Genomic DNA, 15,587 nt, shown 5'->3' with positions numbered 1-15,587 from the left:
TTCTTCTAAAGCTGTTTGAAAAAACAGAAATGAAAGGAAAACTTCCACACTCACTCTATGAGGCCAGCATTACCTTGATCCCAAAAACTAAAGACCCCACCAAGAGAATTACAGACCAAATCTCTGATGAAGATGGATGCAAAAATTCTCACCAAGATACTAGCTAATAGAATCCAACCATACAAATAATATATTATATGTTAATTAAAAATATCATAAGAAAAAGAATCCAACAATACATCAAAAGGATTATTCAGCAGGACCAAGTGGGATTTATTCCTGGTCTGCGGATGTCATTCAACATCCACAAATCAATCAAGATCATGCACCACATTAATAAAAGAAAAGACAACCACATGATTCTCAATTGATACAGAAAAAGCATTTGACAAAATAGAGCATCCTTTCTATATTAAAACATTCAAAAAGTATGGATAGAGGGAACATTCCTCGGCATTCAGAAGACTCACAGCAAATGTCATCCTCAAAGGGGAAAAACTCAGAGCTTGTCCCCTAGGGTCAGAAACATGACAGGGATGCCCATTCTCACCACTGTTGTCCAACATTGTACTGGCAGTTCTAGCCTCAACAGTCAGAAAACAAAAAGAAATAAAAGGTATCCAAATTGGCAAAGAAGTCAAACTTTCACTCACAGATGACATGATAATCTATGTTGAAAACCTAAAAGACTCCACCCAGAAACTGTTAGGACTCATACAGGAATTCAGCAAAGTGGCAGATATAAAATCAATGTATAGAAGTTGATCACATTTCTGTGTACCAACAATGAGACATAAGAAAGAGAAGTTCAAGGAATTGATCCCATTTACAATTGCACCAAAAACCATAAGATACCTAGGAATAAACCTAATCAAAGAGGAAAAGGATCTGTACTCTGAAAACTATTAACACTTAAGAAAAAAATGGAAAAATAATCCATGCTTATGTATTAGAAGAACAAATACTGTTAAAATGTCTGCTACCCAGAGCAATCATCCCTACCAAAACACCACTCACATTTTTCACAGAGCTGTAGCAAACAATCCTAAAATTTGTGTGGAAGCTAGAAAAGACCCTGAGTAGCCAAAGGAATGTTGAAAAAGAAAGCCAGAGCTAGAGGCATCACAGTTCCAGACTTCACACTGTATTACAAACTGTAATCATCAAGACAGTATGGTACTGCCATAAGAACAGACACAAAGATCAATGGAACAGAGTAGATAACCCAGAAATGGACCCTCAACTGTATAGTCAACTAATCAACAAAGCAGGAAAGAATATCCAGTGGAGAAAAGACAGTCTCTTCAACAGATGGTATTGGGAAAATAGGACAGCCACATGCAGAATGAAACTGGACCACTTTCTTACCCCATACACAAAAATAAACTCAAGATGAATGAAAGACCTAAATGTGAAACAGGAATCCATTAAATTCCTAAAAGAGAACACAGGCAGCAGCCTCTTGCTAGACACCTCTCCAAAGTCAGGGGAAACAAAAGCAAAAATTAACTATTGGGACTTCATCAAGATAAAAAGCTTCTGCACAGCAAAACTTCAGCAAAACTAAAGGCAGCCTATGGAATGGGAGAAGATATTCACAAATGACATCAGATAAAGGGCTAGTATCCAAAATTAAAAGAACTTATAATTTTATTAAGACACCTGGGTGCCTCGGTCATTAAGCCTCTGGCTTCAGCTCAGGTCAGGATCCCAGGACCCTGCTTCTCCACTGCCTGCCACTCCACCTGCTTGTGCTCTCTCACTCTCTCAGTCTGTCTCTGACAAACAAAATCTTATTTTAAAAAAAGAAGAAGAAGAACTTATCAAACTCAACACCCAAAAAACAACCCAGTCAAGAAATGTGCAGAAAACATGAAAGAGATTTCTCCAAAGAAGACATACAAATGGCCGGTAGTCACAGGAAAAAATGCTCAACATCACTCAGTATCAGGGAAATAGAAATCAAAACCACAATGAGATACCACCTCATACCAGGCAGAATGGCTAAAAATTAACCAGTCAGTAAGGAACAGATGTTGACAAGGATGTGGAGAAAGGGTAATCCTCTTACATTGTTGGTGGGAATGCAAATTGGTGTAGTCACTCTGGAAAACAGTATGGAAGTTCCTCAAAAAGTTTAAATAGAGCTACCCTACAGCCCAGCAGTTGTACCACTACATATTTATCCAAAAGGTACAGACATAGTGATTTGAAAGGACATGTGCACCCCCATGTTTATACTAGTAATGTCCACAATAGCCAAAGTATGGAAAGAGCCCAGCTGTCCATCGACAGATAAATGAGCAAAGAAGATGTGGTGTATACACACACACACACACACACAGAATGGTATATTGCTCAAACATCAAAAAGAATGAAATCTTGCCATTTGCAACAACATGTGGATGGAACTAGAGGGTATCATGCTAAGCAAAATAAAAATAAGAGGAAAAGAGGGAGACAAACCATAATGAACAACTATAGGGAACAAACTGTGGCTGGTAGGGAGGTGGGTTTAGGGATGGGGTAACTAGGTGATGGACATTAAGGAAGGGACTTAAAGTTAAGAGCAGTGGATGTTGAATGCAATTGAGGAATCACTGATTCTACCACAGAAACTAATAATACAGGATATGTTAATTAAATTGAGTTTAAATTAAAAAAATTTTTTAAACTGGCTTTATTCTCAAAACTTTTTTGTAAATTACATTCTGGGAGTCTTTTACATCTTGGTGCAATATATTACATATCACTTATATCACATATCCCATGTCACATATCATATATTACATATTACTTATACTAAAGTAAGAGTTAAACTTTTTCATTTTAACTAGGCAGCATCAAAAGTGTGCAGTTTTTTTATGAGTTGTAAAACAATTACCTGAAAATTTTAATTGGAACAAGTAGATATTCTTAGATTGCATTCATGTTTACTTGTATAGGTTTTGTTAATTATGAATACTTTGAAACATATACACAATTAGAGCAAACTGCCTAACAAACTCTGGGTGCCCAAATCCATTCATAACTTGCTTTTTTAAAGCAAATTCTGGATGTCTTGATAGAGTATTGTCCAGAATCATACAGAAAGACAGATGCCATAAAGTCAGAGGACAGTTGTGGAGCCAGGAGCTTGCTTTTCATATCTAAAGTACCATCCTCTACTGTTAATGTACAGTTCAGTAGTTTGTCCCTGTCTTGTTCATAAAATTCATGATAATGCCTCTGTTACTTCCCTAAAATGAAAGTGCAAATCTGGTTGACCAGACTGTTGGAATAATAGCTTGTACATGTCAGTAAGGAGGTAAGAATTCATGATAGTGCTAATCAAAATTAAAACCTTAATCTAGGGGCGCCTGGGTGGCTCAGTGGGTTAAGGCCTCTGCCTTCAGCTCAGGTCATGATCCCAGGGTCCTGGGATCAAGCCCCACATCAGGCTCTCTGCCTACTTGTGAGGGGCACAAATAGGGCCTCTCTGCCTACTTGTGATCTCTGTCTGTCAAATAAATAAAATCTTTAAAAAAAAAAAACCTTAATCTATGCTGTTTCAGAATGCTCTGAATAAAGAAACTAAGTGTAGTTTAGAATTCTTAATTGCAGGATGAAAATAAAATTCTTACTTGCTTTGTTATGGCTGTCTCAAAGTATGTAAAGCACATTTTTCTTTCCATATCACTGGGACGTAGAGGTGGAAATAATAACACTGCTGCATTTGCTTGGCTAAAATTGAATTGTTTCAGTTTCTTCAAAAGGTAAATTGTGAGAAAAACAACACGAGTGAGGAGGACTTTAGAAGCATTATGAGCCATTATAGTTTATGGAAATTAATTGATCCTGATTCAGACGTAGAGCAGAAGAGTGAAAAATTTCAAAAGCAATGTGAATTTTGAACACTGGTTATTTGGTGATATTAAAAAATCATTGTTAAATATTTTCAAGCAAACGGTATTGTGGCTGTTGGTTTTTTTTTTTTTAAATCTTTTCAGCGTAGCAGTATTCATTGTATTGTGGCTGTTTTAAAAGGACTCTGTATCTTTAATGTATACACACTGAAATATTTATGACCAAAGGGCTATGAGGTCTCAAATTTGTTTCTAAATGTGGTGGATCTGGGCTGTGCACAGAGCCTGTTTGCAGTAGATGACTGCTGAGGCTGGATGTGGGTATGTGAGTGTCCTCTGCACTCTCTCCTATGTACGTTCCATATTGTCCATAATAAAGTTTTTATTTTTTTTAAAGATTTTATTTTTTATAACATTTTATTTAAATTCAATTTGTTAACATATAGTGTATCATTAGTTTCAGAGTTAGAGTTCAGTAATTCATTAGTTGCATATAACACCCAGTACTCATTTCATCATGCAGCCTCCTTAATGCCCATCACCCAATTACCCTATCCTCCCACCTGCGCCCCCCCCCAGCAATTCTGTCTGTTCCCTATAGTTAAGAGTCTCTGATGGTTTGTCTCCTTCTCTGATTTCGTCTTACTTGATTTTTCCTTCCCATTTTTTAATAACTTTAAAATGTAGGGTTTTATATCTTTAATGTATTTGTTGTTTCAAAAAGAAGATATGCAAATGAAAAATACAGAAATGTGTAATGGAAAACGGAACATCACCAGTTATCCCAGCTTCGGAGCTCAGTACCACCCAAAAAGAGCATAGTTTTATGTCATAATGACTTTTTCCTTCAAATATTTGGAAAGTTTATATTTTAAAGTGGGGGAGGAAATTTTATATTTCATAATCTTTAGACTTAGGAAATTAAACTGAAGTACATTTAAAATTAATCCAAAGGCATTTTGTAGCCTACCCTTAACCCTTTATATACTTACTAAATTGAAATTTACTTTCTTTCCTAGAATGGAATCTATAGAGAAAATGGAGTCCGATTTTAAAAACTGCCATATGTTTCTTGTAACCATTTTAAACAAAGCTGTCTGTAGAGGATCCTTTCCCCATCGTGAGTATACCATGTTAAATTATTAACCGCTTTTATGTTTTCTTGTACCTAAGGCTAATGTTACTATTTTGGTACTAATCTCATGAAGAATTAGAAAATTTCACCATTTCCAACATAGAAAATCCCTCAGCAATTGTGCCATGCTTTGACTTGTTTTTTCAGAATCACAACGTGGTGAGTGAATATCGGATGTAAAACGCTGAGACTAAAGATACTGCTTTTTAGTATATGATATGTTACACTAGTGGATTTCTAGAACTATTTTTTTTTAAAGATTTTATTTATTTATTTGACAGACAGAGATCACAAGTAGGCAGAGAGGCAGGCAGAGAGAGAGGAAGGGAAGCAGGCTCCCCGCTGAGCAGAGAGCCGGATGCGGGAGCTGGATCCCAGGACTCTGGGATCATGACCTGAGCCGAAGGCAGAGGCTTTAACCCACTGAGCCACCCAGGCATCCCTCTAGAACTATTATTAAGTAAAGCAGATGGCAGACTAGGTCTCAGTCATATTTTACTATTATGTGTAGATTTTATAATTATTCCTTTTCAAAAAATAAGCATTGAGGTTTTTGTTTTGTTTTGTTTTGGTGATTTCAAAAATTCTAGGAAAGTACAGGTGTAACAGTTCAATATACCATGTGAGGAGACAGGTCTGTGGATTGAGTCACAGGGAGGAGAGAGCTGTTTCCTTTGTAGAAACAAGACTAAGTAATCTCTCTTTGCACGGCTTTTTTTTTTATTTTTTTTTAAGCATGCAGGGTTAATCTCTTTCCTTTTTCTGCATATTCTAATCATGATGTACTAGTTAAGAATAGCTGAACATTTAAAAAATTCTGTTAGAAACATGTTAGAGGAAACACTGACTTATTTGCCCATTTTTGCACTGGGTGATTGTTACGCAAATAGGATCCATTCATAGGTTAGAACATAGCATTTTGTTATGAACTGACTCCAGATTCTATAACATAGGGGACAACTGTGATTTGTTCAGTGAAATGCCAGGTGTTTTGTTTTCAACATTAATTTGAAATATAAAATAAATGCTAACTTTTTCAATTTGTATTTAATAAGCCAATTATCATCTTTATTTACATTTAAAATAATAATTAAAAATTGGAAAGTCAAATACTTTCAGTTCTGAAATTATTGAAGCCTTATTTTCAAATATTTAAACCTATTTTTTAACCTTATTTTTATTCTTTCCACAGTGGAGTCTCTCGCACTGTCACTCATGGCTGGCATGGAACAAAGTTAAATCTCTTTAATGTAGTAAATACCTAAGATTTGATCTTTATACATAAATAATTCCACCACATGCAGTTGAGAAATCAGAATCTCTATTTTGGTTCATTTTTAAAAAGTTGTCTATACTGTCTAGACAAGTACATTTATAGGTGTTTTCTTTGGAGATTATCGGATAGTATATATGCTTATGTGTATAAAATTACATCAATAAAGGAAAATGTATATAAGCTGTTTATACTTATATGTCCTACTGTAAAATACATTTATGTGTATTTAAGTGTGAATTTTGTCATATTTGGAAATGCAGTCTAAAAAGAAAGCATTTTAGATTCTATTCTCCTTTTGCTTGGCCACAGAAACTTTTGTATAGTTTTTCTTTGTTTCTGTTTTTACTTTTTTTTTAGGTCTTATTTAAATTCAAGTAGGTTAACATGTACTCTATTATTAATTTCAGGGGTAGAATTTAGTGATTCATCACCCGCAGCTCTACTTCAGGCGCTTTCCTTAATTCCCATCACCCAATTACCCATCCCTAAAACCCACCTCCTTTCCAGCAACCCTCAATTTGTTCCCTATAGTTAAGAGTCTCTTATGGTCCCTCACTGATTTTGTTTTATTTTATTTTTCCTTCCCTTCTCCTATGTTCATCTGTTTTGTTTCTTAAATTCCACATAGGAATGAAATCATATGGTATTTGTCTTTCTCTGACTGACTTATTTCCCTTAGCATAATACCCTCTAGTTCCATCCACATGTCATTGAAAATGGCAAGATTTCATTCTTTTTGATGGCTGAGTAATATACCACTCTCTCTCTATATATATATCACATCTTTATTCGTTCATCTATTGATGGACATTTGTGCTCTTTCCATATTTTGGCTATTGTGGATATTGCTGTAAACATTGGGGTGCATTGCCCCCTTTGAATCACCATGTCTGTACCCTTTAGATAAATATGTAGTGGTGCAATTGCTGAGTCATAGGGTAGATCTATTTTAACTTTTTGAGGAACCTCCATACTGTTTTCCAGAGTGACTGCACCAATTTGCATTCCCACCAACAATGTAAGAGGATTCACCTTTTTCCACATTCTTGCCAACGTCTGTTCTTTCCTGAGTTGTGATTTTACCCATCCTGACCCGCTCATAGTTTCATTGATCTGTTTTATTGGTGTTTGTTATTGTTTCTATTTTTTTTAACATTTATTTATTTATTTATTTGAGAGAGAAAGCACAGTGGGCAGGGGCAGAGAGTGAGGGAGAGAGAGTCTTAAGCAGACTGCACACTGAGCACAAATCCCAATGCAGGGCTCAATCTCAAAATCCCAAGATCACGATCTTTGCCTAAACCAGGTGTCGAACTTTTAACTGACTGTGCCACCCAGGCAGCCTTCTATATCATTATTTCTGTTCTATATTATTTTCCTTCTCCTGGCTTTAGGCTTTATTTGCTGTTATTTTTATAGCTCCTTAAGGTGTAAGGTTAGGTAGTGTTTGAGACTCTTCTTGCTTCTTGAGGAAGGCCTGTATTACAATATACTTACCTCTTAAGGCCACCTTTGCTGTATCCCAAAGGTTTTGGACTGTCGTGTTTTCATTCTGATTTGCTTCCGTGTATTTTTAAAATTTCATTTATTTCCTGGTTTACCCATTCATTCATTAGTATGATGTTCTTTCATCTTCATGCATTTGTAGTCTTTTCAAATTTTTTCTTGTGGTTGACTTCAAGTTTCATAGTGTTGTGATCTGAAAATATGCATGGTATAATCTTGATCTTATTATACTTGTGGAGTCCTGATTTATGACCCAGTATGTGATCTGTTCTGGAGAATGTTCCATGTGCATTTGAAAAGAATGTGTTTTCCTCTGCTTTAGGATGAAATGTTCTGAATATATCTGTTAGGACCATCTCGTTCAGTATCACTCAAAGCCATTGTCCTTGTTGATTTTCTGCCTAGATGATCTGTCTATTGCTGTGAGTGGGGTGTTAAAATCCTCTGTTATTACTGTATTATCAGTGAGTTTCTTTATGTTTGTTATTAATTGATTTATATGTTTGGGTGCTCCCAAGTTGGGGGCATAAATATTTACAATTACTAGATATACTTGTTTGATAGACCCCTTAATTATAATATAGTGCCCTTCTTCATCTCTTATTACAGTCTTTGGTTCAAAATGTAGTCTGGGGGCACCTGGGTGGCTCAGTCATTAAGCATCTGCCTTTGGCTCAGGTCATGATCCCGGGGTCCTGGGATTGAGCCCAACATTGGGCTCCCTGCTCAGCAGGAGACCTGCTTCTCCCTCTCCTACTCCCCCTGCTTGTGTTCCCTCTCTCTGTCAAATGAATAAAATCTTTAAAAAATAAAAAAATGTAGCCTGTTATAAATATGGCTACTCTGGCTTTCTTTTGATATCCAGTAATGATAAATGGTTCTCTACCCCCTCACCTTAAATCTATAGGTATCTTTAGGTCTAAAATGAGTCTCTTGTATGCAGCATATAGACGGTCTTGTTTTTTATTCCTTCTGATACTCTATGTCTTTTGATTGGAGCAAGTAGTCCGTTTTACATTCAGAGTGACTATTTAAAGATACTAATTCAGTGCTGATGGGGGGGGTTGGAGGGCAGTAGGGGGATTGGGGTTGCCATCTTCTCTTGACCCCTGAGCAGTGAGTTCACACCCACCACTCTTCAGGAAGCTCTCACAAAAGATCAAACAATCACCTTTCTTGTGTCCCCAGCTTCCTTCTGATCCCTGCCTTCACCCTGACCGCCTCCGAGCTGTCCGCCTGCTAGGTGGTACAGTACTCCTGTGTTTTATCTCAGGCACAGGGCTAAGTTTCAAAACTCCAAATTTTAGAGATCCCTGAGGCGCAATGATGATTTTCTGGGTAAGGGTCTCCCCACGCTTTTGCCATTTGCCAGTTTGTCCCAGAAGTCAGTTGTGTGATAGCACAGCAGTTTGGAGTTTATGGTAAAGATCAGCAAAAAGACAGCACCATGGTTTGCTGCCCTCACCCAGTGTCTTTGTTCCTATGCAAGGGAACAGGGCAGCTCAGTAGTGCCCATGAGGTCTTTTGTCCCCGGAGCGATTGTGTCCCCTCTCCCAAATGCACTGTAAGCAGGAAAATTGTTTCTCCCCGTGGGACTGTGGGGATCCTGAGACCACACGGCCTGCTCCCAGGCTTCCACCCTCCTTTCCCACCAGAGCACTGCCAAACCTACCAGGCAAAACCTCCAAAACTTCAGACTTTGTGCTCCACTGCTTATCAGTCTTTGTGGTAGTAAGCCCCTTTCCTTTTCCCAGGCAGTAGTTTTGGGGAAGAGTTTTACTTGTGACAATGCTCTTGTTTTTGTTTGTTCGCTTTTACAAATCAGGTCAGATTCTTTGCATTGAGTTAGTTAGAACTTCAGTTTGAATTAAGTTTTCTATTTACTGGTTTGTAAATTGACTTTCTCTTTTTATTTTTTCTATTTTTTAAACTTTTATTTTTAATAATCTCTACACCCAACATGGGGCTCAAACTTAAAACTCCCAAGATCAAGAGTCACATGCTCTACTAACTGAGCCAGACAGGTTCCTCTACTTTCTACCTTAAAGTCAAGTTTATCGAGGTAAAACTTGGGTTAAAGTTAATCTTTTTAGATATGCAGCTCTGTGAATCCTGATGTACCCATTACTCCAGTCAAAATAGAGAAGTTTTATAATCTCCAGAAGTTCTCACATGCCCTTTTGTGTCAGTCTTCCCCCAGCCCCTGGCAACAATTTAATCTGTTCTCTGTCCTGTGGTATTGTCTTTTCTAGAATATCATATAAAAGAAACCATATATTTCTGTGTAGCCATTTGAGGATGGGTTAACATAACACTGCTTTTGAGATTCATCCAGGTTGTTAATTTATGTCTTCTCATTGCTGAACAGTATTGTGTTGTATGAATTGGTATTATTTATTCATAGACCAAGTCACGGACATGTGGATGGGCTCTTGGTTTGGGCACTCATGAATAGAGCTGCTGTAAACATTTGTGTCAGGTTTTCATGTGAACATAATTTTACTTCCTCTTGGGTAAATACCTGGGACTGGGATTGGTAGGCTATGATAAGTATTTGTTTAATATTATAGAAAACCTTTTTCCAAAGTGGTTATACCATTCTATATTCCCACCAGCAAAGTATGAAAATTCCAGTTGTTCTACATTCACATCAGGTCTCCATATTGTCAGTTTCTTGTTTTATTTTGCCACTTTAATAGGTGTGTAAATGGTATGTAATTGTGCCGAATTTTTTTAATCTATTTTTTAGTAATCTCTACACCCATTGTGGGGCTTGAACTCACAACCCTGAGATTAAGAGTTGCATGCTCTTCTGACTGAGCCAGGCAGGTGCCCCTAATTATGTTGAATTTTCTAAAAATTTACTTTTTAGGGCACTTACATGGCTCCATCCATTAAGTGTCTGCCTTTGGCTCGGGTCATGAACCCAGAGTCCTAGGTTCGAGTGCCACATTAGGCTCCCCACTCAGCAAGGTGTCTCCTTCTCCCTCTGCCCCTCCCCCTGCTTGTGCTGCTCCTTTTCTCTTCAAATACATAAATAAAATCTTATAAATAAATAAAAATTAAAATTTACTTTTTAGAATTGAGATATAACATATATAGTAAAACGTACAGATCTTACAGCGGTAGTTTGATAAGTTTTGACAAATATGGATGCCTGTGTAACCAAAAAAGCTATAGAACATTTCCATTACCCTAGAAAGCTGCCCCTTGCCCCTTTGGCACAATGCCCTACCCAGAGGCAACCACTGCTCCAGTTTACATCAATATACATTAGTTTTGCTTATTGTTAACTTTATATAAATGGAATCATATACCATGAATCCTTTTAAGCCTGGTTTCTTTTTCATCAACATAAAGATCTTGAAATGGTTGTTGTGTGTGTCAGCAATGTGTTACTTTTTAGAAATGGACTTTATTTTGGGGGACAGTTCTGGGTTCGCAGCAAAATTCGCTGAGGAAGGTAGAGATTTCCCATATACCCGCTCTCCTTGCACATCTTCCCATACTATCAACATCTTGTACCAGAGCTATACATTTACTTATATATTTATTAGTCAGTGAACCTACAGTAACACATTCTCACCCAAAGTCCATTCTTTACATTACATCTTTTGGTGTTACACATTCTGTGGTTTTTGACAAATGTATAATGACTTGTACCTACCATTATAGTGTCCTTCAGAGTAGTTCTACTGCCCTAAAAATCCTCTGTGTTCCATCTATTCATTCTTCTATCCCTCCAGCCCTTGACCTTTTTACTTTCTCTGGTTTTGCCTTTTCCAGAATGTCATATAATTTAAATAATCCAGTTCTAGCACCATTTGTTTAAAAACCGTTCTTTCTCCATTGACTCTTAGGCACTTTAGTTTTAAAAAATCAATCTATAAGTCTATTTCTAGACTCCTCTGTTTCATTAATCTGTTTGTCTTTTTGCCAGTACCACACTAATCTTGATTACTGTGGCTTTATAGAAAGTCTTGAAATGAGGTAATGAAGTCCTCTAATATTATCCTTCGAGATTACTTTGATTATTCCAGGTCTTTGCATATTCATAAAAATTTTAGAATCAGCCTGTCATTGACGAAATGCCTGCTGGAATTAATTTGGGTTCTGCTGATTTTGTATGTCATTTGGAAAGAACTGACATCCACATGGAATCTTCTAATTCATAAATATGGTATATCTTTTCATTTTGATATTTAACCTCGCTGAATAATCCTTTATAGTTGCTCTGAGCAACTTTATAGTTGTCAATGTAAAGATTTTGTATATCTTGTATTAAATGCATCCCTATAAGTTAATATTTTCAATGTTATATTTTATGATCTTTGGCTTCTAATATTTTATTATAAAAATTTCAATCATACAGGAAAGTTGAAAGAATTTTACAGTGAACCCACCACCTAGTTTTGTCCTATAAATACCACTTTATTATATTTGCTTATTTAAAATTTTTCAGGATGTTGCTCTAATATAGAAATACTTTTTATATTGACCTTGAATCTTACAAACTTATTAAATTCACTTATTTGTTTTAGTAGTTTGAGATCCCTTTATATTTTCAACATACACAATTATGTCACTTATGAATAAAGACAGTTTTTACTTATTTTCCAATCTTTATGCCTTTTATTTCTTTTTCCTCTTTATTGCACTGGCTAGAACCTCCAGTATAATATTGCAGAAGTGTTGGGAGCAAATAGGTTTACCTCGTTCCTGACCTTAGAAGTAAAAGCATTTGATCTACCATTAAGTATGGCATTTTTTTACAGGTGTTTTTTTATTAGGTTGAGAAAGTATTTTTCTATTCCTAGTTTGTTGAGAGTTTTTAATCATGAGTGGTTGTTGGCTTTTTTTCAAATATACTTCCACATCTATTAAGATGATTAGATGTTTTTTGTCCCTTCTGTTGTTAATATGTGATTACATTGTTTGATTTTCAAATGTTGAACCAATCCTGCATTTATGAGATAAATCCTCTCGTAAATTTGATTTACTTAAATACTTGATATCATTAGGGAATTTGGGGTCCATCTAATGAGGGATTTTTTTCTGTAATTTTCTTTTATTGCAGTACCCTATAAATTTGTTATCAGGGTTATGTTGTACTCATAAAATGTTTTATCCCTTTTATCGCCTTATGCCTTAATTGTTCTCATTATTTAGCTTCAACTTTCTTTTGGTTTAATTTGCTTTTTTTTTTTTTTTTCTTGAGTCTAATCAAATGGGCCTCCAACTTAACACTTTCTCTTCAGGAGTGTCTTTCAGAATCTTTGTTCAGTTTTTTTTGACTACCAGCGGTTGTGCTACTCCTTGGATCTTTGATATCTTACCATACACATGCATAGGTTAGGAATCAAAGATCCAAGAAGAGTTTAATACCTGAAGTCCAAGGTCAATGAGACTTCAGCTTTCTGGTTGAGATTGGTCTGCTCTGTGCTGTGCATTCTGGAAGTGCTCTTAGAGAAAGCCATATAGATGTGGGTCTCACCCAGTATCATTCCCTTTTCAAAGGTAAGTACCCTTAATTTTTGCCTTCTTTTGTTCATTTTCTAATTTTTAGTGACTTGTCAAGTTTATTAACCTTTTGTCAGAATAATGTTTTAAATTTCAGAATTCGTATTTTACAGTTCTAAAGTTGTTTTTTTTTTAATTTCCCATTTCTTTCCTGAAATACCTATTTTCTTTGCCATGTATGCCATCTATTCTTGCAAATTCCTCAACACACCTCTAATTATTTCAAAGTACGTGGCTGTTTTTCCTCAATTATGACATTTTTTTTGTATGTATCACACTTAGTTACATGTCTTTAAGTTTTGAGAGTTTATTCTAGATGTCTATAAAAGAACATTGCACAACTATTGGGTACTTACCCCAAAGATATAGATGTAGTGAAAAGAAGGGCATTCTGTAGCAGCAGTGGCCACAGTCACCAAACTGTGGAAAGAACCAAGATGCCCTTCAACGGACAAATGGATAAGGAAGATGTGGTCCATATACACTATGGAGTATTATGCCTCCATCAGAAAGGATGAATACCCAACTTTTGTAGCAACATGGACGGGATTGGAAGAGATTATGCTGAGTGAAATAAGTCAAGCAGAGAGAGTCAAGTATCATATGGTTTCACTTATTTGTGGAGCATAACAAATAGCATGGAGGACAAGGGGAGTTAGAGAGGAGAAGGGAGTTGGGGGAAATTGGAAGGGGAGGTGAACCATGAGAGACTATGGACTCTGAAAAACAATCTGAGGGGTTTGAAGCGGTGAGGGGTGGGAGGTTGGGGGAACCAGGTGGTGGGTATTAGAGAGGGCACGGATTGCATGGAGCACTGGGTGTGGTGCAGAAACAAGGAATACTGTTACGCTGAAAATAAATAAATAAATAAATAAATTTTTAAAAAAAGAAGAAAGACAGTGAGTACTTGTAAATACATCAGTATTTCAAAAATCCTGGAACTCTAAATATCTTAACTAAATTTTCAGCCTCCTTGCAATTAGGTATAACCATGTAAGAAAGTTCCTTGCCCTCTGTTTCTCTTCCTTCCTCCTATGGGCTGGAAGGTGGACAATTCTGCCAACCAGAACTCCATTTCCATTTGACCTTGGAAACAAGGGCACCACCAAAGGCAAAGGCAGAGCAAATTTAAGGAACCTGCATTGTGAACAACCTTATGATGTGGAGCCAGTCATCTACTCTGAATCACCCTCTGATCTCTGCACTATTATGGGAGAGAGAATATACTACTTTTTCACAGAAATGTACTTTGGTCTGTTACAAAAGTGAACTTGTGCTCTAACTCAGTGGTTTCCCAACATTTTGTCTCCTAAGTTAAAATTTAGAAATCTGTACTCTCCGACTTTACACCATATCTATATTTGACCTATTTTAATGATTTTAAGAGTTACCAAGGAAATATTAGCAAGTTTAAATTGGAGAAAAAGGGGTGCCTGGGTGGGTCAGTCAGTTAAGTGTCTGACCGGCCTGAATCTTAATCTCAGGTTCTTGGGATGGAGGCCTGCATTGGGCTCCCAGATCAGCAGGGAGTCTGCTTGTCCTTCTTCCTCTCCCTCTGTCCCTCCCCCCAACTCCTGCGCAAGCTCACTCTCTCTCTCTTGCTCTAAAATAAAATCTTTTTAAAAAATAAAATAAATTTGAAGAAGAATAAACTATAACTGTCACCAGTTGGTTTCTTTGAGAAGCACCCTCCAAGATGGAGTTAGACATGCAGACTGCCCAGTGGAAAGAGGTGAAAGGTAGAATGCCCAAAGAGAAAAGCCAGCCTGTGGTATAAGTCAGCAGAATTAGCCCATGAGTTTATCTTATTTGAAGAAATTGCCACTGCTCCCCACACCTTCAGTGACTACCACCCTGATTGGTCAGTAGCCATCAACATCAAGGCAGGACCCTCCACCAGCAAAAGATATGACAAAAGATTATGAAGCTCAGATGATGGTCAACATGTTTTAGCAATAAAGTCTTTTAAAATTGACATGTGTATATTGCTTTTTTTAGGCACCTAACACTTGCTATTGTAAACTTAATAGATACAGTATAATGTAAACATGACTATTATATCCACTAGGAAATCAAAAAATTAATTTGACTTACTTTATTACAAAATTTGCTTTGTTGCTATGGACTGGAACTGAACCTGTGATTATCTACAAGGTATGCTTGTAAAAAGAACTTTACCAAAAAAGTCAACCCCTCATTGTTTAAAACTCAAGTCCATCATGACTGCTTTATGGACGATGTTGACATAACAGGACCAGGTCTCAAGAAACTTCACATATCTTACACTTGTTAGGTTATACTGGTG

General features: G+C 36.6%; 1 protein-coding gene across 3 annotated transcripts in view; it reads left to right on the top strand.

Moving 5' to 3' along the window:
* Window positions 1-12,129, top strand: part of TUBGCP5 (tubulin gamma complex associated protein 5) — a 91,617-nt gene extending 79,488 nt beyond the window's left edge. For 2 of the 3 annotated variants that reach the window (XM_047737404.1, XM_047737403.1), the window contains exons 22-23: window positions 4,865-4,965; window positions 6,173-6,885. In XM_047737404.1, the coding sequence (XP_047593360.1) occupies window positions 4,865-4,965; window positions 6,173-6,219 (148 nt within the window). In that variant the 3' untranslated portion in view covers window positions 6,220-6,885. Of the gene's footprint in view, window positions 1-4,864; window positions 4,966-6,172; window positions 6,886-11,802 lie in introns of those variants that run through there. The other variant, XM_047737405.1, reaches the window with a different exon arrangement.
* Window positions 12,130-15,587: the final 3,458 nt, after the last annotated feature.

Source organism: Lutra lutra, chromosome 7 (assembly GCF_902655055.1).
Source record: "Lutra lutra chromosome 7, mLutLut1.2, whole genome shotgun sequence".
Taxonomy (NCBI): domain Eukaryota; kingdom Metazoa; phylum Chordata; class Mammalia; order Carnivora; family Mustelidae; genus Lutra; species Lutra lutra.
This window is presented reverse-complemented; position numbering and strand designations above follow the sequence as displayed.